This window comes from Elephantulus edwardii, unplaced genomic scaffold (assembly GCF_000299155.1).
Source record: "Elephantulus edwardii isolate Elephantulus edwardi_28Jun2011 unplaced genomic scaffold, EleEdw1.0 scaffold00078, whole genome shotgun sequence".
In the NCBI taxonomy this organism is placed as follows: Eukaryota; Metazoa; Chordata; class Mammalia; order Macroscelidea; family Macroscelididae; genus Elephantulus; species Elephantulus edwardii.
In genome coordinates this window covers 12,988,447-13,007,068 of record NW_006399828.1, presented here as the reverse complement: position 1 = coordinate 13,007,068, position 18,622 = coordinate 12,988,447, and the positions used below count along the sequence as shown (strand labels likewise).

General features: G+C 34.2%; 1 protein-coding gene across 1 annotated transcript in view; it reads right to left on the bottom strand.

The window, feature by feature from the left end:
* RGS21 (regulator of G-protein signaling 21) overlaps nucleotides 1-18,622 on the bottom strand; it is a 51,099-nt gene that overhangs the window by 31,182 nt on the left and 1,295 nt on the right. The window contains exons 2-3 of the mRNA XM_006889529.1: nucleotides 6,061-6,178; nucleotides 472-638 (exon numbers count right to left, since the gene is read on the bottom strand). Of these exons, the coding sequence (XP_006889591.1) occupies nucleotides 472-638; nucleotides 6,061-6,178 (285 nt within the window). The remainder of the gene's footprint in view (nucleotides 1-471; nucleotides 639-6,060; nucleotides 6,179-18,622) is intronic.

Genomic DNA, 18,622 nt, shown 5'->3' with positions numbered 1-18,622 from the left:
CAGTGATAGAAGATTCATCAGTGAAACACTGACAGAAACTCTGAAGATTATCTTCATGGATGTCTATTGGAATCTATTACAATTTTATATTGGAAAGCTATTTAGAAGGGTTTAATATCTTTTTATTGGAAGGAGTGCAACCAAGATTCTCTTTAGAAACAAGGATGGTGAAACTTAATTCTTACATACTTTGGACATGTTGTCAAGAGGGAACAATCCTTGGAATAGATATCATGATAGGGTAGGTGGAGGATCAGGAAAACTTCAACAAGATGGGTTGCCATGATGACTGGGCCAATGGACTTAAACGTATCAGAGGGATGATGAGGATGGCACAGGGGCACAGTCAGAGCCATCCATTGTTCTCATGGTTGCTATGAGTTATAGTTGACTAAATAGCACCAAACAACAGCAACTGGTAGAAGATATGCTCAAGGTTGAATCTCCAATATTTTGGAGTATTTCACTCACCTCTTTAGGGGCATCAGCTTCAATGAATTCAGAATATATCATCCTGGCTTTGGAAGCAATTTTTTCCACACTTTCTGTTTTCTTGAAGTCTTCACAGGCAAGCCAGAACTCTACATTTTCTTCACTAAACTCTGATTTTAGAAAGGTCCTAAAAGCATCAAGACCAGCTAGAAAATATATAAGAAAAAGGTTATATAGTAGCATGCATTGTAGTTAGATGACCACAAGGAATACATAATACATATGATTATTTATTGACTATGTACTAAAAATATCATATGGTTTTGGTAAATAAGTTCATTACATGAAAGAAAAAGGAATTCTACATGCATTTTAGGCTTAAATATTTAAAAAAATCAATGCAGAAAAATACAAGCTATCAGCTAATGTACATACATATATAGATATCAATGCTTTATATTGAAAAGAGAGCTATGGTGGTGTAGTATATGCACATACTTAATGACAATATGCAGAGTTGCAAAAGTAGAGAGAGAAAAATCACAGTGATATACTTTTATGAACTTAAATTTTTAAAGCTCTGTCTAGAATAAATATTATAAAGAGTTATTAAAATATTTTTATAATAATAACTGAAACAATGGACACAGAAGAGATGAATACTTAAATGATAACAACAGCAAGAACATATATTTGGCTAATGTTTCACCACAAAAGAAAATTCACAATAAATTCCTTTTTTTTTAATGTAAAAAAAATATCTGCTTTCTAAATGCACAAAACATATGTGTATTTCAATTACTGACATTTGAAAGTCTCATTTACAATTAGCTCTTTTAAACATAAAGTATTTATCTCTGTGTATATGTGTATATTTGTGCCATTGACTAAGAATATATTTACTGTTTTATTTTGGAGGTATGAAAAACAAAAGAGTTGTGTTTAGAAGTGTATCTTAATAATAGTTACTTCATAGAAAACTCTGTAGACCATTTTTTTAGAACCATTTCACTAAACCCAGGTCTAGTAAGTGATGTGATACTAAATTGAAGGTAAGAATGTAGAATCCTCTGATTTAGTAAGGGAAGGAGGACAATTTGATGCTAAGGAATTAGAATGTGTTGATTTCGCCGGAAAGGAAAAAAGGCATGTCTTGTCTTTTACTGTTTGGAATGCATATATTAGAGCATTGTAGTTTCAAAATCAAGAAATGATGGCAATGCTTCTTGCTCTTGTGTGGAAATAATAATAGTAATAATAATAAAAATTAATAATAATAATTTAAGTCTGTCAAACAAATGAGTTTTCTCTACTGTTTCCTAAAATAAAATAACAATTCCTCCCTTAGCCTTGCTTAGTGTTACACTCCTATTTCCTTATATTCTTCCAACCATGCATTTCTCTGTAACTGTTAGACCAATGACTACACGCTGGGACCCATAACCTACAGGCTTGTTTACTTGGTCTGCATAGCATAAATGTCTTTTAGATTTAATAACTGTGGCAAGGGTATGCTCACCTCTGCCTGTTACTTTACTTCCAGCCAAATATATACATTCATTCCTTGCCTCTACAGATATTTGAGGCCTTCACTTCTCTACTTCCCTCATCAAAATATGCCCTGGAATATTTTTTCCTTTGGTAAACTAGAGCTTGTTTCAGAAGATAATTCTTGCTCAATATTTTAGATTTGAGCATGGTTAAGAATGTGCCTTTAGTAAAATAAGAAGTTAGGAATAACAGATCAGATTCCCTTGGCTGAATGGCTTGAGTCAATGCCTTAAGGTCACGTAGTTCAGTTTCATGGTTGCACCCCTCTGACAGCAGTTATCTGTTTGTAAATGAGGTTGTGGATCTCGGAGAAGGGAAATCTATGACAGCCTTTTTGAAACCTAGAGAGATTTGCCTTTCAAAACATCTCTGTTTTTCCACCTGCCATGAAATGTCCTGTTTGCATGAGCTTAACTCAGCTCTTCTCTGATTGCAGCTTCAGAAAGGTAACCCTTCTATTTTCAAATGAGGGAAAAAATACACTTATTTATTATTAGGAGACCAGAAAAAAATATAAACATGTATAATTATTATGAACCCAAGTTAATTGGATGTTGTTACAGAAAGAAAGGAAAACTGAAGTTTAACAAGCACATTTAAAACGCATCCAACAATGACTTTTGTTTGTTTAATTTGAAACAATGATTCAGCAATGAGTCATGGTAAAATATGATCAAGTTCTGCCAATTAAAATTCTCAGTAGAAATATTTGAGAATGTGAATGTCATTCCTTATATGAATTATATATATATTCATATATTCAATTACTCACATATTTCTTACATTTAAATAATATATTCAATTACTCACATATTTCTTACATTTAAAAGTACATCCAAGAAAAATTTGACATAAATTTAAATTATATTAACAAAAACCTCTTGCTATCATTCAGTTAGAATTTGTCCTGCATTTGGTCTGAAAAATGATAAATTTGGAGATCTAAACAGAATCAATGATAAATCTTAACTTTTGTAGAGGATAAAGGATATTTTGATAATTCTGAGAAAATTCTGTAAATTCATGATTGATAATATTTTAGATATGTGTTATTAAGCAAATGGACTTTTTTTTTACCTATAAGAATAAACTAACAATAATACACCTTAGATGAGTGGGAAGTTAGAGATTAAGAAACAATTAGTGTTTCTTCCTTCTAAATGTTTAAAGAAGAGCTAATTGAACTTACAATATCTCTTCTCCTTCTTCTCATCACTTGGCTCAGGATCCAACAGAAAAGCAAAAATAACTAAAAGCAATGATAGTTATCTCTGCTTGAATACAACATCTTATTGATTACAATTTGAAAGATCAAAAGACACTAGATGATTTTGGAAAAACATCTTACATAAAATGAAAAGTATATTATCTAAGAGCAAACTCCAGTGTCGAATGGCAGCTGGATATGCAATTGGGCAGCACTAGGCAGAAACCACACTAAAATCTCTGCACAGTCCATGCAAGACACATCCTTAAGTTTACAAAACACTGGGGCAATTCAGTGAGTCAGTTAGTGGTTTAAAGCATTAAAATATATGAAACTTTTTGGTTTTAGTATTATGTAAAGCAAATTCAAATAGCTGTTCAGATGTACCTATGACTTTTCTAATGTACATGGGTATACCATATCAAATCCTGTGCTTATGATGTTTTTACCTGTATCTCCATACCCTCTCTGCTTGTTCTATGCTGCTGCCATATAGAACACTTTCACTCCAGAGACAGGAAAAGAGCAACATGCAGTGACTTCTTCACAAGGCACAGCAAATCTTATTTGTCCCATTAACTATACACTTAATGAATGCATGAAACTATTCAAAACGTTCATAAATATGCAGTTCCATATCTTCACTTTTAAAAATACGTGTCCTAAGGTGGATTCTTGAAGTTTTTTGGATTATTTCATGTATAGGCTTTTAGTAATAACTCATCAAAAAATCAAGCTGTCATAATATCAAATATCATTTCATTCAATCCCTTCAATCTCATTTTATTCACACAAAACCCCCCACAGCTATGAATAGTTATTCAGCTTTATTATGTTTTAACTTTTCCCTATTCTTAGTTTTTTCCTTACTTTGTGAATTATAATGAAAATACTATATAATTTGCAAAATTGGTTTAAAAAAAATCCCCTAATGTACTAAATTGGTTCTAGCTTAGGATGATCCCATGAGATACAGAACAAAATAGTTCCATAGGTTTTTCTTTGCTGTAATCTTTATGGAAGCAGAACATCAGGCTTTTCCTCAATGGTGTTTCTACTTGGGTTCCAACCACCAACCTCTAGGTCAGTGGTCAGTAGTCAGTTGCAAACTATTTGTGCCACCCAGGAGCCTCTTTATTGTATAAACAGTACTAATTTTTAAATAATGTTTTATATGTAGTTCTCATGTGTTCCTTTTATATCCCCCACATTAAACAGAACAAAATGGAATTATTTATAATCTAAAAAAACCCCATCTAGATAAAATTGTAAGTTATTGCTTCTCTATTATTGAGGGCGTTGTTTGTACAGAGGGAGCTCCAGTGAAGTAGTCTATAGACAGTTGCACTGCAAACCCAAAGACGTTGCACCTCTAACCTTACAAATCCACCAGTGGCTTTGAGAAAGTCGGACAATCTCCTCTTGTTTTGGTTAACAAAAGGTTAAATTCTCAATTACTAGTAAAAATGTTGGTGATCCAAACCGACCAAGAGACACCTTGAGACAGATTTAGTGATCTGCTTCTGACAGGTCAGATCCTTGAAGACTGTATAGAGTAATTCTTCTCTGCACATATTCTAATACTCTTAGTTAGGACTGATTTAATGTCAGCGAATAACCAAGGTATTTGCATTGTGAATCATTATTTTCTATTAAATCCTTAGATGTTTTCTTTATAATTAACTAAATTACCTTTATTGGTCCATCATGCAAAGTATGTATTAATGCATATTACATATTTAGACACATATATTTACATTAATTTTTTAACTCACTAAAATATAATAAACACAATTAAAAGAATTTTTTTTAAAAAAACCCTTTAATTTTAGCTAGAAGTAATGAAACAAGTGACTTATGCAAAATTTTCAACTTTTTAATAGTTTGTATGCTTGGGAGGATGGAGGGACAGCATAGAAGGGGAAGACCCTCTAAGAGGTGGATTGATTCAGTGACTGGGGTAATTGGGATGGGTGTGTCAGAGGCAGTGTGATTGGCACAAGATAGAGCAGGGTTCAGGGCTGTTGTACATAGGGTCACTATGTGTTGCAAGCAACTCGATGGCATACAACAACAACATGTTTCTTTCAACTTACCAACATCAGTAATTATATCCATCAAAACGTTGTGAGTCAAAGAAAATGGTAAACTTAAGCTATGTGAAACAGTCCTTCTGTTTTAATGTTTGGAATTTCTACAACTTTTCCCCCTTATTTTAAGCCCAAATTAATTTCAATTCGACTGTTTGTGTGTGCGTGTGCGTGTGTGTGTGTGTATTTGAAACTATTAGGAATCTTTCATTTCAAATACTTGATCATAATTCATACTTAAAACTTCAAAATGCCATTGCAACCTCTGGTTCGAACACCAACTTTCACACCTACATGTTCAGGCTTATCTTTAAGAAGCTGTTTTATCTTGTGTACTGCTGAAGGTGTCAGATATTGAATATACAAAGACAAAAGGAGATTCTGATGAAGAAGTTGTTCAAGATGGGGTCAGAGTGTTCATTGAAAAGAAAGCACAACTCACCCTTTTGGGAACAGAAATGGACTATGTAGAAGATAAATTATCCAGTGAGTTTGTGTTCAATAACCCAAACATCAAAGGAACGTGTGGCTGTGGAGAAAGCTTTAACATCTGAACTCTCAGGATCCTTCATGCTGCCGTGACCTGCAGGGGTACCTGCAGAAACCTTGGGCCTACTGAAAAATTGTGACTGTCGTGTTGTTAGATTCATAATGTATTGCTATCTTCTGAGAAAAATAAAGGAAAAATGTGAAAAGTAAAAAAACAAAAACAAAACCAAAAAACTTCAAAATGCAATGATTTACATTTAGCTCTTATGTTTTCAAACCACTCATTCTTACCTTGGTTAGCTAAAAGTGTGTCCATATTTTCTGACCACGACATCACTTCCGAGGGTGGTGACCTGTAGAAACAACAGCTATCCTTGACAATAGCATTGTGATCTTTTTCTTCTGTAACCTATAGTAATATTCGGTTATATCTGTTTGCTGAATCACATTAAGTGGACTTTGCACTATCAATCAAACCATAAATCAAAATTATGTTTTCTTACACCAGTGCAGTATGATGTAATTCAACAACAGCAAATTGTTGCTAATCTACTTGGTAATATTATCAATATTTGAACATTCTTAAACTCTAACTAAAGGATAAGAGAGTTATGACTCATTGTTCTCTGTAGTAAATACTAGTAGTAAAGGCCTTCTCAACTATGAGGATGCTATTACTAATTTATATGCCACTAACCTACTTATATGACTAGAAAAACAGAAAAAAAAAGTGATTAAGAATTTCTAAATTATGATAATGTTCAAAAAGTTTTTTCTAGTATTTTGTGTTATCTTGCTCCACTCTAAGACAGATTTTTTTTTTCCTTAGCCTGGTATACTTCTGATCTAGGCTGATTTTTAAAATCTAGGCATGTGTCAGAACAGGGTAATATTTTTTCAAAGCAGTAAAAAATTTATAGACCCAGGTATTTTGAAGAAGGTACTCTTTTGAGAACTTGATATGGAAATAATAAATCAGGTTTAAGATTCAGAATTTTGAGATGCAAATATATCATATATTATTGCCCTTAATAAATAAAGGTTCTGATTGAAATAAGCCTAATTCCTGGATAATTTTCAATATGCAGGAGGAAAAAAAATCTCAGATTATGTAGCTTTGGTAGGCAAGTGATATAATTTAGAAAAGGATGATCTAATTGTAATTTATTAAAATTGTTGTTGATTACAACAGACAGAATCCCATGCCTAGCCATTCTTATAAATTTTTACATTTACATATGAAGGCAATTAATCTTAGTACTGAGATGAAGCAATCTCTATGCATTCATATCAAACTGTAATTTACTTCAATTTTTAAAATACCTTGTTAGAGTGAAGGCATTTGTCCTTCTGTTTCAATTGTAATTATTCAGGTAATGGTATGGGTCTTTGTAGAAGACACATAAAAGATAAATATGTAACTAGTTACACATTTTGCTTTCTTCCATCATTCACATTTCTTTCCTTTCTCAAATTCTCTTTTCCAGTTTTAAAAAGCTGACTTCACTCTTTATCTTGATGTACTTAATCTACAAAAAATTAGCTGTATAACTACTTTAAAATTTTTAATGTACTTTTTAAATGAATTGTGTTCTGTAATATCCATCATTCAAATATGGGAGCTGGAAGCCAATCTAAAATTTAATTTTTTAACTGAGTTTTATGTACTATAAAACCTACTATATAAATAAGCTCATGTTGTATTTCATATGATATGAGGTCTAGTAGAAATTCTATCAAATATATAATATTGAAATTCTAATATAGCCACTAAAATGCATGTTCTTTAAAAATGTAGATTAAAATGTGATGTGTCAGTAGAATCTTACAATTATAATCTACAATAGAAGAGGAATACTTATTTTTAAAATGCTGCTAGTTGACATGGATTAAGAATTAAAGGAAAAGCTGAATGGGTTGAGCTTTAAGGTTCTAGGATGTGCTGGATCAAAGTAGCAAAAAAATTATTCAAAACATCTCTGTCGACCCTGAGGTCTGAGAGGAAGGAGAAAATGCAGTATTATTCTGTTATGGATTGATTTGTGCCACCTAAAAATAAGTGTTATAAATCCTAACCTCCATAGAGGTTATGATTCCATGTGAGAATGTGGTTTCTTTTCCATATTAATGAGACATTCTTATTATAAAGCCTATTCTATCAAATCTCTTAGAGGTAAAAAAAAGAAGAGATGCCAAATAGAGTTGAGGGAAGATAATACAAAGCTAAATGAGATTACTAAGAAACAAAAGGTAAAAGGAAAGAAGTACTTTCCTCAGAGCCTATAAAGAAAGAAAGGCTTATCCTTTCCTTAGAGGTGTTACCCTGAATTTGGCAGTTCAGACTTCTAAACTGTGAGAAAATAAATTTCAGTCTGTTTAAGCTACCAATTTGTAGTATCTCTTTTATAGCACTATTAGATAATTAAGAGAAAGGTTTAAGAGCAAGTTATGCTCTCTTTCAGGGAGCAAGGTTTGGACAAAATCAAAAGGAATATTCAAGGAAGAACTTATTGCCTGTGGGAGCTATGTGGTGTGGAACAGTTCAGTAGATGACAGTTACTTGTATTAGGCTACATTAACGTAGTAAGATATAAAAAGAAAAGGAAAAAAATTCAAAAAGAGGAAAATCAAAAGCTGAGAGATAGAGTGGATTCGAAGACAATAGAAAAATCCTTAATGGGATTAATTCAAGGCAGATATTACAATATAATTGATATTCTGAAGATAGAGACACAGTATTTTATATAGTAGAATTAGACATCCCAGGGTAGTACTAATTAAGGCACACATAATGCTGTCCTTGAAGTAAAAGAGTTGCCCTTAAACTTTCTGAGGAAATACCACAGCTAGTGTGTAGTAAATAATGCTTGGAATGCCTTCAGTTAACTACTTTCTAACCTATTTCTCTCTCAGAAGTTTCAGTTCTGGTAATCTGAAATGCCAAAAGGGCTAGTATTAATGCAGTATTTACTTCTCAGAAACCAGCTGAAATGTAGCTATTTTGAGGAATAATGTTTGCCAATTGCCTTTAAAATGTTTTGGTTTGGGCTTTCTAATATATTTGTGATTTTCTAGGACCATGATGTGGATAGGAATAAAATTAAAAAAAAAAAATCTGTATGTTAGTATTACAACATGGTTCTAATGCATGGCACATGCGCTAAGTGGATGATATACCTTACCGCACTTAACGTTGAAAATGGCACAGTTTTTGTCATTTCCACATCACTAATGAATAAAGCAGCTCAAAGTCGCTAATAATTAGTACAGTCTCACACATAAGTTAATTGGAAGAATTGGACACTTAAAACAAATGCCTCTTCTTTTAACTCAAATGCTTTCTACACTTCTAATTAAAAATAGATGTATCTATATGGCTATGTTTGTATTTTATTTATGTCTGTGTATACTTAGGATAAACACTTTTAAAGTAGTTTTTCCTCTAATATTTATCATACCTCTCACAAATTGTTCCTCTAGATAAGAGTTAAGGTGCAGTAATTGGTTAATTAGGGGAAAATTTAAATTTGCAGAAGGCAAAAGTTCCAAAAGGTTTGGCATAATCATGTAAAAGTAGAATAATTCTTAAGTTAGCCGTCAGTGAAAATAATGACTTTTCACTCAAATCCTACAGTTATAATATTTATATGTTAAAAGATAAATCCATTAAACAAAACTTTAGAAAAATGCAGAGTAGTTAGTTTGAATTGTATTGAAATAGCTGAATTTTATGTACAAGTATGATTGTAAAATAATTGGTTATTTGTTAACACCTTCATTCCCTCCTCCCTTTTATTCAGATTTTATTTGTCACTGAAGGGTTTGTCTGCCTCTTTTCTTTTTTATAATTTTTAATTTCTTGTTAAATTTTTATACATAATCAGAGTAACATTTTTATGTCTGATTTGCCATGAAAATTCCCTGTGTAATTGGAGCCAATATTACACTTAGTTATTCCCAGGGTTTTGGATGATTTCCTTTCTGTTTCCTTCATTAGGCGAGTGCCATCAAGGCCAGCAGTATCCCTATTACATGTCCAGAGAAGAGCCAGACCAGATGGGAACTGCATGAAAGCTCCCAGTTATCTTGCTAATTATGCCAGCTAGAACCAGTTGTAGTGCATTAAAAAATGTGGAATCCAACAACTTTGCTGTTCACACTCAATTAGCAATGTGCTGGAGGAAGAAAAATTCAAGCAAGGAGTCCATGTGCCCAAGGAAGTGACAGCTGCTTTCTTATCCAGCATTTAATATCCATTTTAAAGTTTCTCAGTAAATATTGTGGTAAAGAATTTGTGTGAGGCTTATACATATCTCATGTATAAAACTCATGTAATAACTTCAAAGAGCATCACATAGGGAGTACTCGGTAATCTTTTACTGCTGCTTTATAACCTCTGTTTATCTTAGCAAGTATAAACAGCAAGAGCAAACTGAGTCTTGTTGACATATTTCAGAAGAGGAGATTCAAAAAGCAACAGAGGAAAGAGATAAAAGAAATCAGAAAGGCAACAATTAGCATATTTATCATACATGAAGGAAACCAAACAGCCAGACTAATGGAGATTCAGGCATTTCATTTGTACATCTTCTGAGATAAAAATAGCTTTAAACAGCAACTCACTTCACTGGCATTTTTCGTTCCACTGTCTGACTGTCACAGACGATGCCGAATTTCTCTTTCTGACTGATCTTCAAGCTGAAGGTAATGTGACAGCAGGAACATTACAATTAGTATGCAAATACCTATCCCCTGGGTTACAAATTGGCAATCTTAAAATCATGCTATTCTCAGCCTTTTTCATTTTGTTGTTAACTTTGCACTGGTCAAAACATGTAAACTTCTAAATAACAAATAACTCTTTGAATAAATGTGACATTTCTCCAAGCTTTGTGGCATCATGGAAATGAATTCCATTTGAAAATTTGGTTTCTAAAGTTCCTATATTTTTGTTGTTGTATACTGTTGAGTAAATTAAAAGACCTAGTGCGATGGGAAAGTCTGCAGTTAGTAACCTCTCTTAAAGTGCTGAAGTGCAAAGATGTCAGTCTGGAGACTAAGGTGCGCCTGATACATGCCATGGTCTTTGCAATCACTTGTTATGCATCAGAGAGCTGGACAATGACTAGGGAGGACAGAAGAAGAATTGATGCCTTTGAACTGTGGTGTTGGAGAAGAGTATTGAATATACTATGGACTGCTAGGAAAACCAACAGATTTGCCCTGGAGAGGGTAAAGCGAGCTGCTCCTTGGAGGCAAGGATTCTGAAGCTTTGCTGACATATTTTGGACATGTTGCAAGGAGGGACCAGTCCTTGAAGAGGGACTTCATGCTTGGGAGGGTGGAGGGTCAGCACAGGAGAGGAAGGTCCTCAATGAGGTGGATTGATTCAGTGACTGGGATAATAATGGGGGCAGGTGTGTCGGAGAAAGTGAGATTGCCACAGGATAGGGCAGGGTTTAGGGCTGTTGTCCATAGGGTCACTACGAGTAGAAGGTGACTTGATGACACATAACAACAACAACAACAACATATTGTTGAGTTAGAACCAACCCATAGATTATGCTCTAAAGAGTTTTCAGAGGCAGTTTAATCATGGGGGAAGAAGACATTGCCCATCTTTCTCCTATGAAGCAGCTGGTGGATTTGAATTGTGTGCCTTTGTGATTGCAGTGTACTTTCCTCCCACTAGGCCATCTACCGCAACTGTTGTTCATATGTAGTTAAATCAATTCAGAAAATCTATTTTTTTCCTATGTCTGTAGTGTGAGTGTGTGTGTGTGTGTGTGTGTGTGTGTGTGTGTGTGTGTGTATGTAGTAGCTTACATATATGCTAGACATATACATATATTTATAAATAATGTATGGTGGCCTGGTGGCAAGAAGCTGTGCTGCAATCTCAAAGGTATGTGGTTAGAATCCACCAGCTGCTCTACAGGGGGATGAATGGCGGTCTCCTTCTGTGCAATCAACTACCTCTGAAACCCACTAGAGAATCAGCTGTGGATTGGTTCCAAGTAGAGAGAAAACAACAACAACATATATACCAAGAGGATTCTGCTAGTCTGGTGGGAATGGAGGTGCACTTCCAACTCCAAGGCATGTGGTTTGAATCCACCAACAGCTCTACAAAAGAAAGATGAGCAATCTCCTTCCGTGAGATTTATAGCATGAAAACCTGCTGGAGGGTCAGCCAAGTCTGTTTGCCTCAAAGCTAGTTGACAACAATTATATATTTATGTATTTAATATTCACATTGAATCTGTGGATTATTTTTTTAATTATCTATTTTTTTCCTTTTGCTCTTTCATTTTTTGGAAATCTGAGAAATATTTAAATGTTAATATGCTTATTTAAACAATTATACATACTTCCTTTTATAATTTTATGCAAAAATAATTTTTACAAAATAAGGCACTATACATGAGCAAATAATGCAGATTTTTATATTTACTAACTTATACTACTTTTAACTATGAATGTCATAGTATTTCATGCCATTATTTATGCAATGCTAATGTTTAAGTATACCCAACATTGTAAGAATTCCAAAGGATCCGGCAATGTTTTCTACTATTGTACTGAGCCGCTCTGAGTGGGAGCCAATTCGTAGCACTCTGGAGACCTAGTAGAAAGGAGTTGTGTTGCCAACACAAAGGGGGTTCAGATTTATCAGCTGTTCCTCGGGAAAAGATGGGCAATCTCCTCCTTGAGATTTATAATATCGGAAAACTTGCTAGATGGTGAGTTATGAGGTGGATCCCTTTCAACAACACATAACAATAACATAAACAGCATCCTTTTTTTTATTAAACATTTTTTTAAATTTAGTTTGTTTATTTTTCATTTCAACGGACATCTACAGAGATTTTGGAATTCCATTCATTCATTGTTGCACCCTTCTGCCCGCACAACCCTCCCCCCCCCGCCTTTTGCTCCTCTCCTTGAAAAGCAAAAGAAAAACTCCCTCATTGGTACACAATCCCCCCGCAACTCCCCAAACCCCACCCCTTACCCCCAAATATAATCCACTCTGCAACCCTCATTGCGTACTCCTACGATAAAAATAATGCCCTAAAATGTAATACTTTTAGATTATTCTCTCCCCCATAGACTTCAATGCTGTAAACATATTTCATCCAGTTTTTCTGAGTCTTACCTCCACCCCAGTGCCAGCCTCATTCTACAACAGTGGCACCATATAGCATTTGTCCCTTTGTGACTGAGATACCTCACTCAGCATTAGGTCCTCCAGGGTCACCCATTAAGGTGGAGCTCTTTTGGTCTTTATGTTAAGACCTAGGTCAAAAACCTAATGTTCATTAGTTTGAACCCAGAAGCTGACATGTGGAGCTGGGTGTGATAGTATGCACTTATGAGGCAAGTCTACTTTGTCTTCACTGTGGCTTGGAAATGATTCAGCAGCAATTTGAAAAGCAAATAAAAACGGTTTAGGTCATAATGCCTGGATGTGTTTATCAATATAAAGGTTATCTGTTTGTACTGTTATTTGCAGTGGTTTATCATACTCTTTGGCAGCACAATGCTCTTCAGGATCTATCTAAATTAAGCACTGTTGAAAGACAAATCTCTTTCTGAGTGAAAATAGAAAGGAAGCAGAAGAAGACAAATCTGCATCCTGGGATTCTCTCTGATAAAGTAGTGAAATATATCCAATTAGTTTATGTGCTGAAATGCCAGTGGGACTCTAATCTGTGACTGACCCCAAACTAATGAGACTGACAGAAGTAGAGGAATTGACCTGAAAAGGCAGTATATCAGTAAGAAGGAATATTATCTATTATTTCAATTCATTTTCTTAATTTAAGCTCCATTAAGTAATATTCTTATGATATATAAAAACAGAATCATTAAATCTATTTTGACATTTGTTAGACTGAAGAGCTAATGAAGTAGCAAATATAATATCTTGAACATAGTACAGTTTGGAAAATAGATAATAAAAATTGAAAGATACTCTTCAAAACATTACATTATGTCTATAAGCAATAATGATCAGACACACTTTCAAACAAATGATAATTCCTATTTTACTTTCAATGTAATTGTCAAATATTTCTCTTAAACTGTTCTACAACCCAAAATTAATATTTGTTTAGTGTGTATGTTTTATGCCTTTTCAATTAAAAATTTTGCTTTATTGTTCAGGTGAAACTGTTAGGAACGGTATTTACCAAGACAAAGAAAAAAAATACAATTAGCTGTGGTGACATAGCACAGGATGTGTCAAGTGACTGATCAAAAAGTTGCTAATTTTAACCTACCTACTACTCTCCAGGAGAAAGATAAGTGGTCTGCTTCCATAAAGATTTAGAGGCTGAGCCCAGTGGAGTATGGCTATGAGTCAGAATTAACTTGGTGGCAATGAGTGTTGATTTTGTTTTAATTGACTCTTGCATTTGAGGAAATAAATAGACTGTCTTCTTAGGCTGAGTTAGTTTTTATCATTTTTAATACATGTTGGCAAAAAATTACCACATATAGATTTTGCCGAGGTATCTAATCAAACTGTAGTTCCAGAAGAAACTAAAGAGAACTAAATTCTATTGTTAAAATTCATGCCCAATATTGTAGGCTAGATACCTAACAGATTTATATGTCCTAATTTGTGGAATCCGCAAATAGGTTATCATGTATGACAGTGTTGATTTGTTTGAACTCTGAGCTGGTTCAATATTTTCTTTTATTTTTTAGACTTTTTTTTCGTTTGAGTGAAAAGTTATAAATCATATTCATTTTTCCTTTAATCATTAGTAGACATCCTATTTTATAACATGAATTAAAATTGAGTGATTAATTACAATATATGATCAACCCCTTATTGTATACCTTCTTTCCCTTCATCCAACTCATCTATTCATTAGTTTTAATTTTTAATTTTTTTAATTGGTTGAAAGATTCAATGATGACTCATGAAGATGGGGTAATATAAATGGTACATAAATACATAAATACATAAATAAATGGTAATTAATTATATGAAACAGTATATTATATATGAATGATTATATTAAACACAAAATGTTTATGAGAGAGAGGTAAGATTGTTAAACTAACTGAGAACAGAATAAGAAACTTTGAATGATTCAAAAATGGGAACAAGATCCAAGGAATGTAGGTAGACTCTAGAGACTGAAAAAGAAAAGGGCATTGAGTGTCCTTTTAGAGCTTCCACTATTATATTGTTGTTAGGTGTTATAAATCTACAGTTCATAGCTTCTTATAAACAACAGAGAAACAATGCCCTGTCCTACACCATCTTTATATTATCTGTGATGCTAAAGCTTATTGTTGTGGTCACCATGTCACTTGTCATATCTTTTTAGACAAGAATTCCAACTCATTTCCTGAGGAAATGCTGGAGGATTTGGACTCCCACAGATATGAAGCTTTTAGTCTGTACAACTAGTTGTTAAGTCAACTATGACTTATAAAGACCCTATGAAGAAAAAAAATCAGAAACTTGGCCTACCCTTTGTTGTTTTCACCATCTTCATCAACACTTTGTTGCAATGTATCAATCCATCTAATTGAGAATCTATCCCTTTGGCACTAGAATTCTCTTTGTGGAAAAGCTTTGATATTTATATCCAAGTGTGAGTCCTTCCTCTTGAACAGCAATCCTGGATAAATATTCACTTCTCTGAGCCTTTTGCTACTAAAATGTCTTTTCCTCCAGAATACTGTATCATAATGAAAGACCAAAGAAGACATTCAGATGGCAAACACATGAAGACACACGAAGAAATGTTCAAAATCCCTGTCTCTAAGAGAGATGCAAATCAAAACAACTATGTGATATCATCTCACCCCAGTAATAATAGCAAAATTTAACAGAACAGCAAACATCAAATGCTGGTGAGGTTGTGGAGAAACTGGAACCCTTATTCACTGTTGGTGGGAGTATAAAATGGTGCAACCACTATGGAAGACTATATGGTGCTTTCTCAAAAAGTTGTAAATAGAAATACTATTTGACCCAGAAATTCCACTACTGGGAATATACCCCAAAGAAACCATAACTTCCACCCAAGCAGATATATGCACACCCATGTTTATTGTGGCCTTGTTCACAATAGCAAAGAGCTGGAAACAACCCAAGTGCCCATCAGTAAATGAATGTATAGGGTCGTTCTGGTATATTCACACAAGAGAATACTATGCAACATTGAAAAACAAGGAACTCATGAAATATTATGCAAAATGGATGACCCTGGAGGACATTATGCTGAGTGAAATATCTCAGTGACAAACGGATGAATATTGCCTAGGGCTACTGTTGTAAAACAGGACTGACATCGGGGTTAAGGGAAGACAGGGAAGGAGGGGAGGAATGATGTATACTGCATTGAAACAGATGAGGGAGAGAACTGTTTAAAAGGGGTATATGATTGGGTATTATTGTCATGACAAGAACCCAGAATGAAAGCTGCATAGTAGAGTGGACTTGGGGGAAGGGATTGCATAATAATGAAAGAGTTTTTCTTTCACTTTTCAAGGAGAAGAGTTAATTGGGTTGTCCGGGGTAGGCAGGGAAAAAAGTGCAACAGTGGGTGATTGGAAACCTTAAGTCTCTGTAAACTTCCAATTAAATTAATAAAAAAAGGAAAGAAAATGTGCTTATCCAAACTATTTTGGATTGCACTATTTTGCATTTGTAGTATGTATTTATTTTAATTCATTTTTCCTTATTTGACATTCACAAATAACTAGGGTTTAAAAATAGATACAGTTTTATCATTGTTTCTTATTCTATTGACTTGATTCCAACTCATAGGCATTCTGTGTACAACAGCATCAGACAGTGTCTTGGTTCCCCATAATACTTATAATCATTGTTATTATTGTTAGGTTTGAGTTCAGCGGATAATTTTGCCATCATGTGATTTCTCGAGGTTGGTGAACAAAAGTATAGAATTTAACCTAAAAATATTTTCAAGTACATACACATTATGTAAGAAGTCCTATTAAGTGTCCTAGAAAAACCAATATTTTAATTAGATAGGATAAAATTGGAATTTTAAAAAATGAATATAAAAGATTGCTTTAGATAAATTACAAGAGAAAGACAAAAAATTTAAAACAATAATAAAGTAGTGAAGACAAATGAGAATAGAAGTCTCAGTAAGCACAGTAGTGTTGTTGCTGTTGGGTACTGTTGAGATGGCTTGATCCTGACTAAAACAGAACAAAAAATTGCCTGGTCCCATGTCATCTGCACTGTCATTGCTATGCCTGAGCTCTTTGTTGTAGTCACTATGATAATGTATCTTGTTGGGTTTTATTTGAGTGTTGGATTATATTTCTTTAATTTTGTAAATACATTTTTGAAAAATCTTAATATACATTTTATGGAATGCATACACATTGTGTTGTATACAATCTTTCATTTGTGTTATATTTTGTTCATGTTATATTATGGGTTTTCACTTTATAATCATCTTACTAATAACCACTTTTGTGAAAGTATATAAGCCAGTTCCCTCATGCCTCTTGCCTCAATATTCGCATTTTGGATAACCAATTTCTAAAAAATCGGTAATCTCAGAGAAGAAGCATATTGGAAACCTTGAGAAGCTTTATTCACAAGCGAAGTTCAGCCTAGAGAAAGCCATCATGGTACAACAATCAACCCTAGCATACATCATGGATCATGTTGTCTTTTATCTGTTTGTTTTCTGGTCCACTCTTCTCCAGCTATCTGTGGCTAGGTTCAATTGGAAATCAGCAGCAAACTCAGGAGAGCATACTTCTGCCTGTGTTCTAGAACTATTGGTTTCTTAACTCAACCATAGTTTACACATGGGACCAAGGGAACAAGTCAGGAGTCCTCATTACTCCCTGCACCTCAAGCAAACAACCCTTTTCTGTTCATCCATTCATCTGTCCAAGCTAGGTGGACAGAGCTGAAAGAACATGTGTAAGCTCAGCCTGTTGATCCATTGCTCTATTTCACCCACTTCTACTCCTGACGATCCAGGTGATCACTGTGAGCATGCCTGTCAGCTCCCTTCAACCTCAAGTCCTGAAAGTGAATTCTGATGGGCACCAACATTACATTGCCTCTGAAGTCAAACAGCTTGTTCTGGCATTTTCCCCCTTCTCTTATTTCCTGCCTGCACTTCTTTCAAATGTGAATCTCTTAAAAGTTAAAGGTGAGTCTACAAATCAATTCAAATGCAAATCTCCCCAGAGTACTGGATGGGACTTAATCTTTCCCCCAAATCAAGCCCCAATACTCACTACCAGATTCTATTTACATTTATTTATTATATATTTTATTTATTTAATTCTATTTAGGGCTGTTATACTTAGGGTCGCTAACAGTCAAAGGCGACTCAGTGGCACATAACAACAACAATATATATGACATATTTATTATATTATTATATTGTTGTTGTTGTTATTTGCCGTTGAGTCACCTGCTACTCATAACGAGCCTATGTACAACAGCCCTAAACTCTGCTCTATTTTGTGCCAATCTTATTGTCTCTGACACACCTACCCTGATTTGCCCAATCACTGAATCTGTCCATCTCATTTCTCTCCTGTGCTGTCCCTTCACCCTCCCAAGCATGACGTCGCTCTCCAAGGACTGCTCCCTCCTTGCAACATGTCCAAAGTATGTCAGATGAAGCGTCAGAATCCTTGCCTCTAAGGAACAACCTGGTTTAACTCTTTCCAGAATGAACCTCTTTGTTCTTTTAGCAGTCCAAGGTAATATTCATCACTCTTCTTCAACACTACAGCTCAAAGGCATCAATTATCCTTCTATCATCCCTTGTCATTGTCTAGCTCTCTGACACATTGCAAGTAATTGCAAAGATCATGG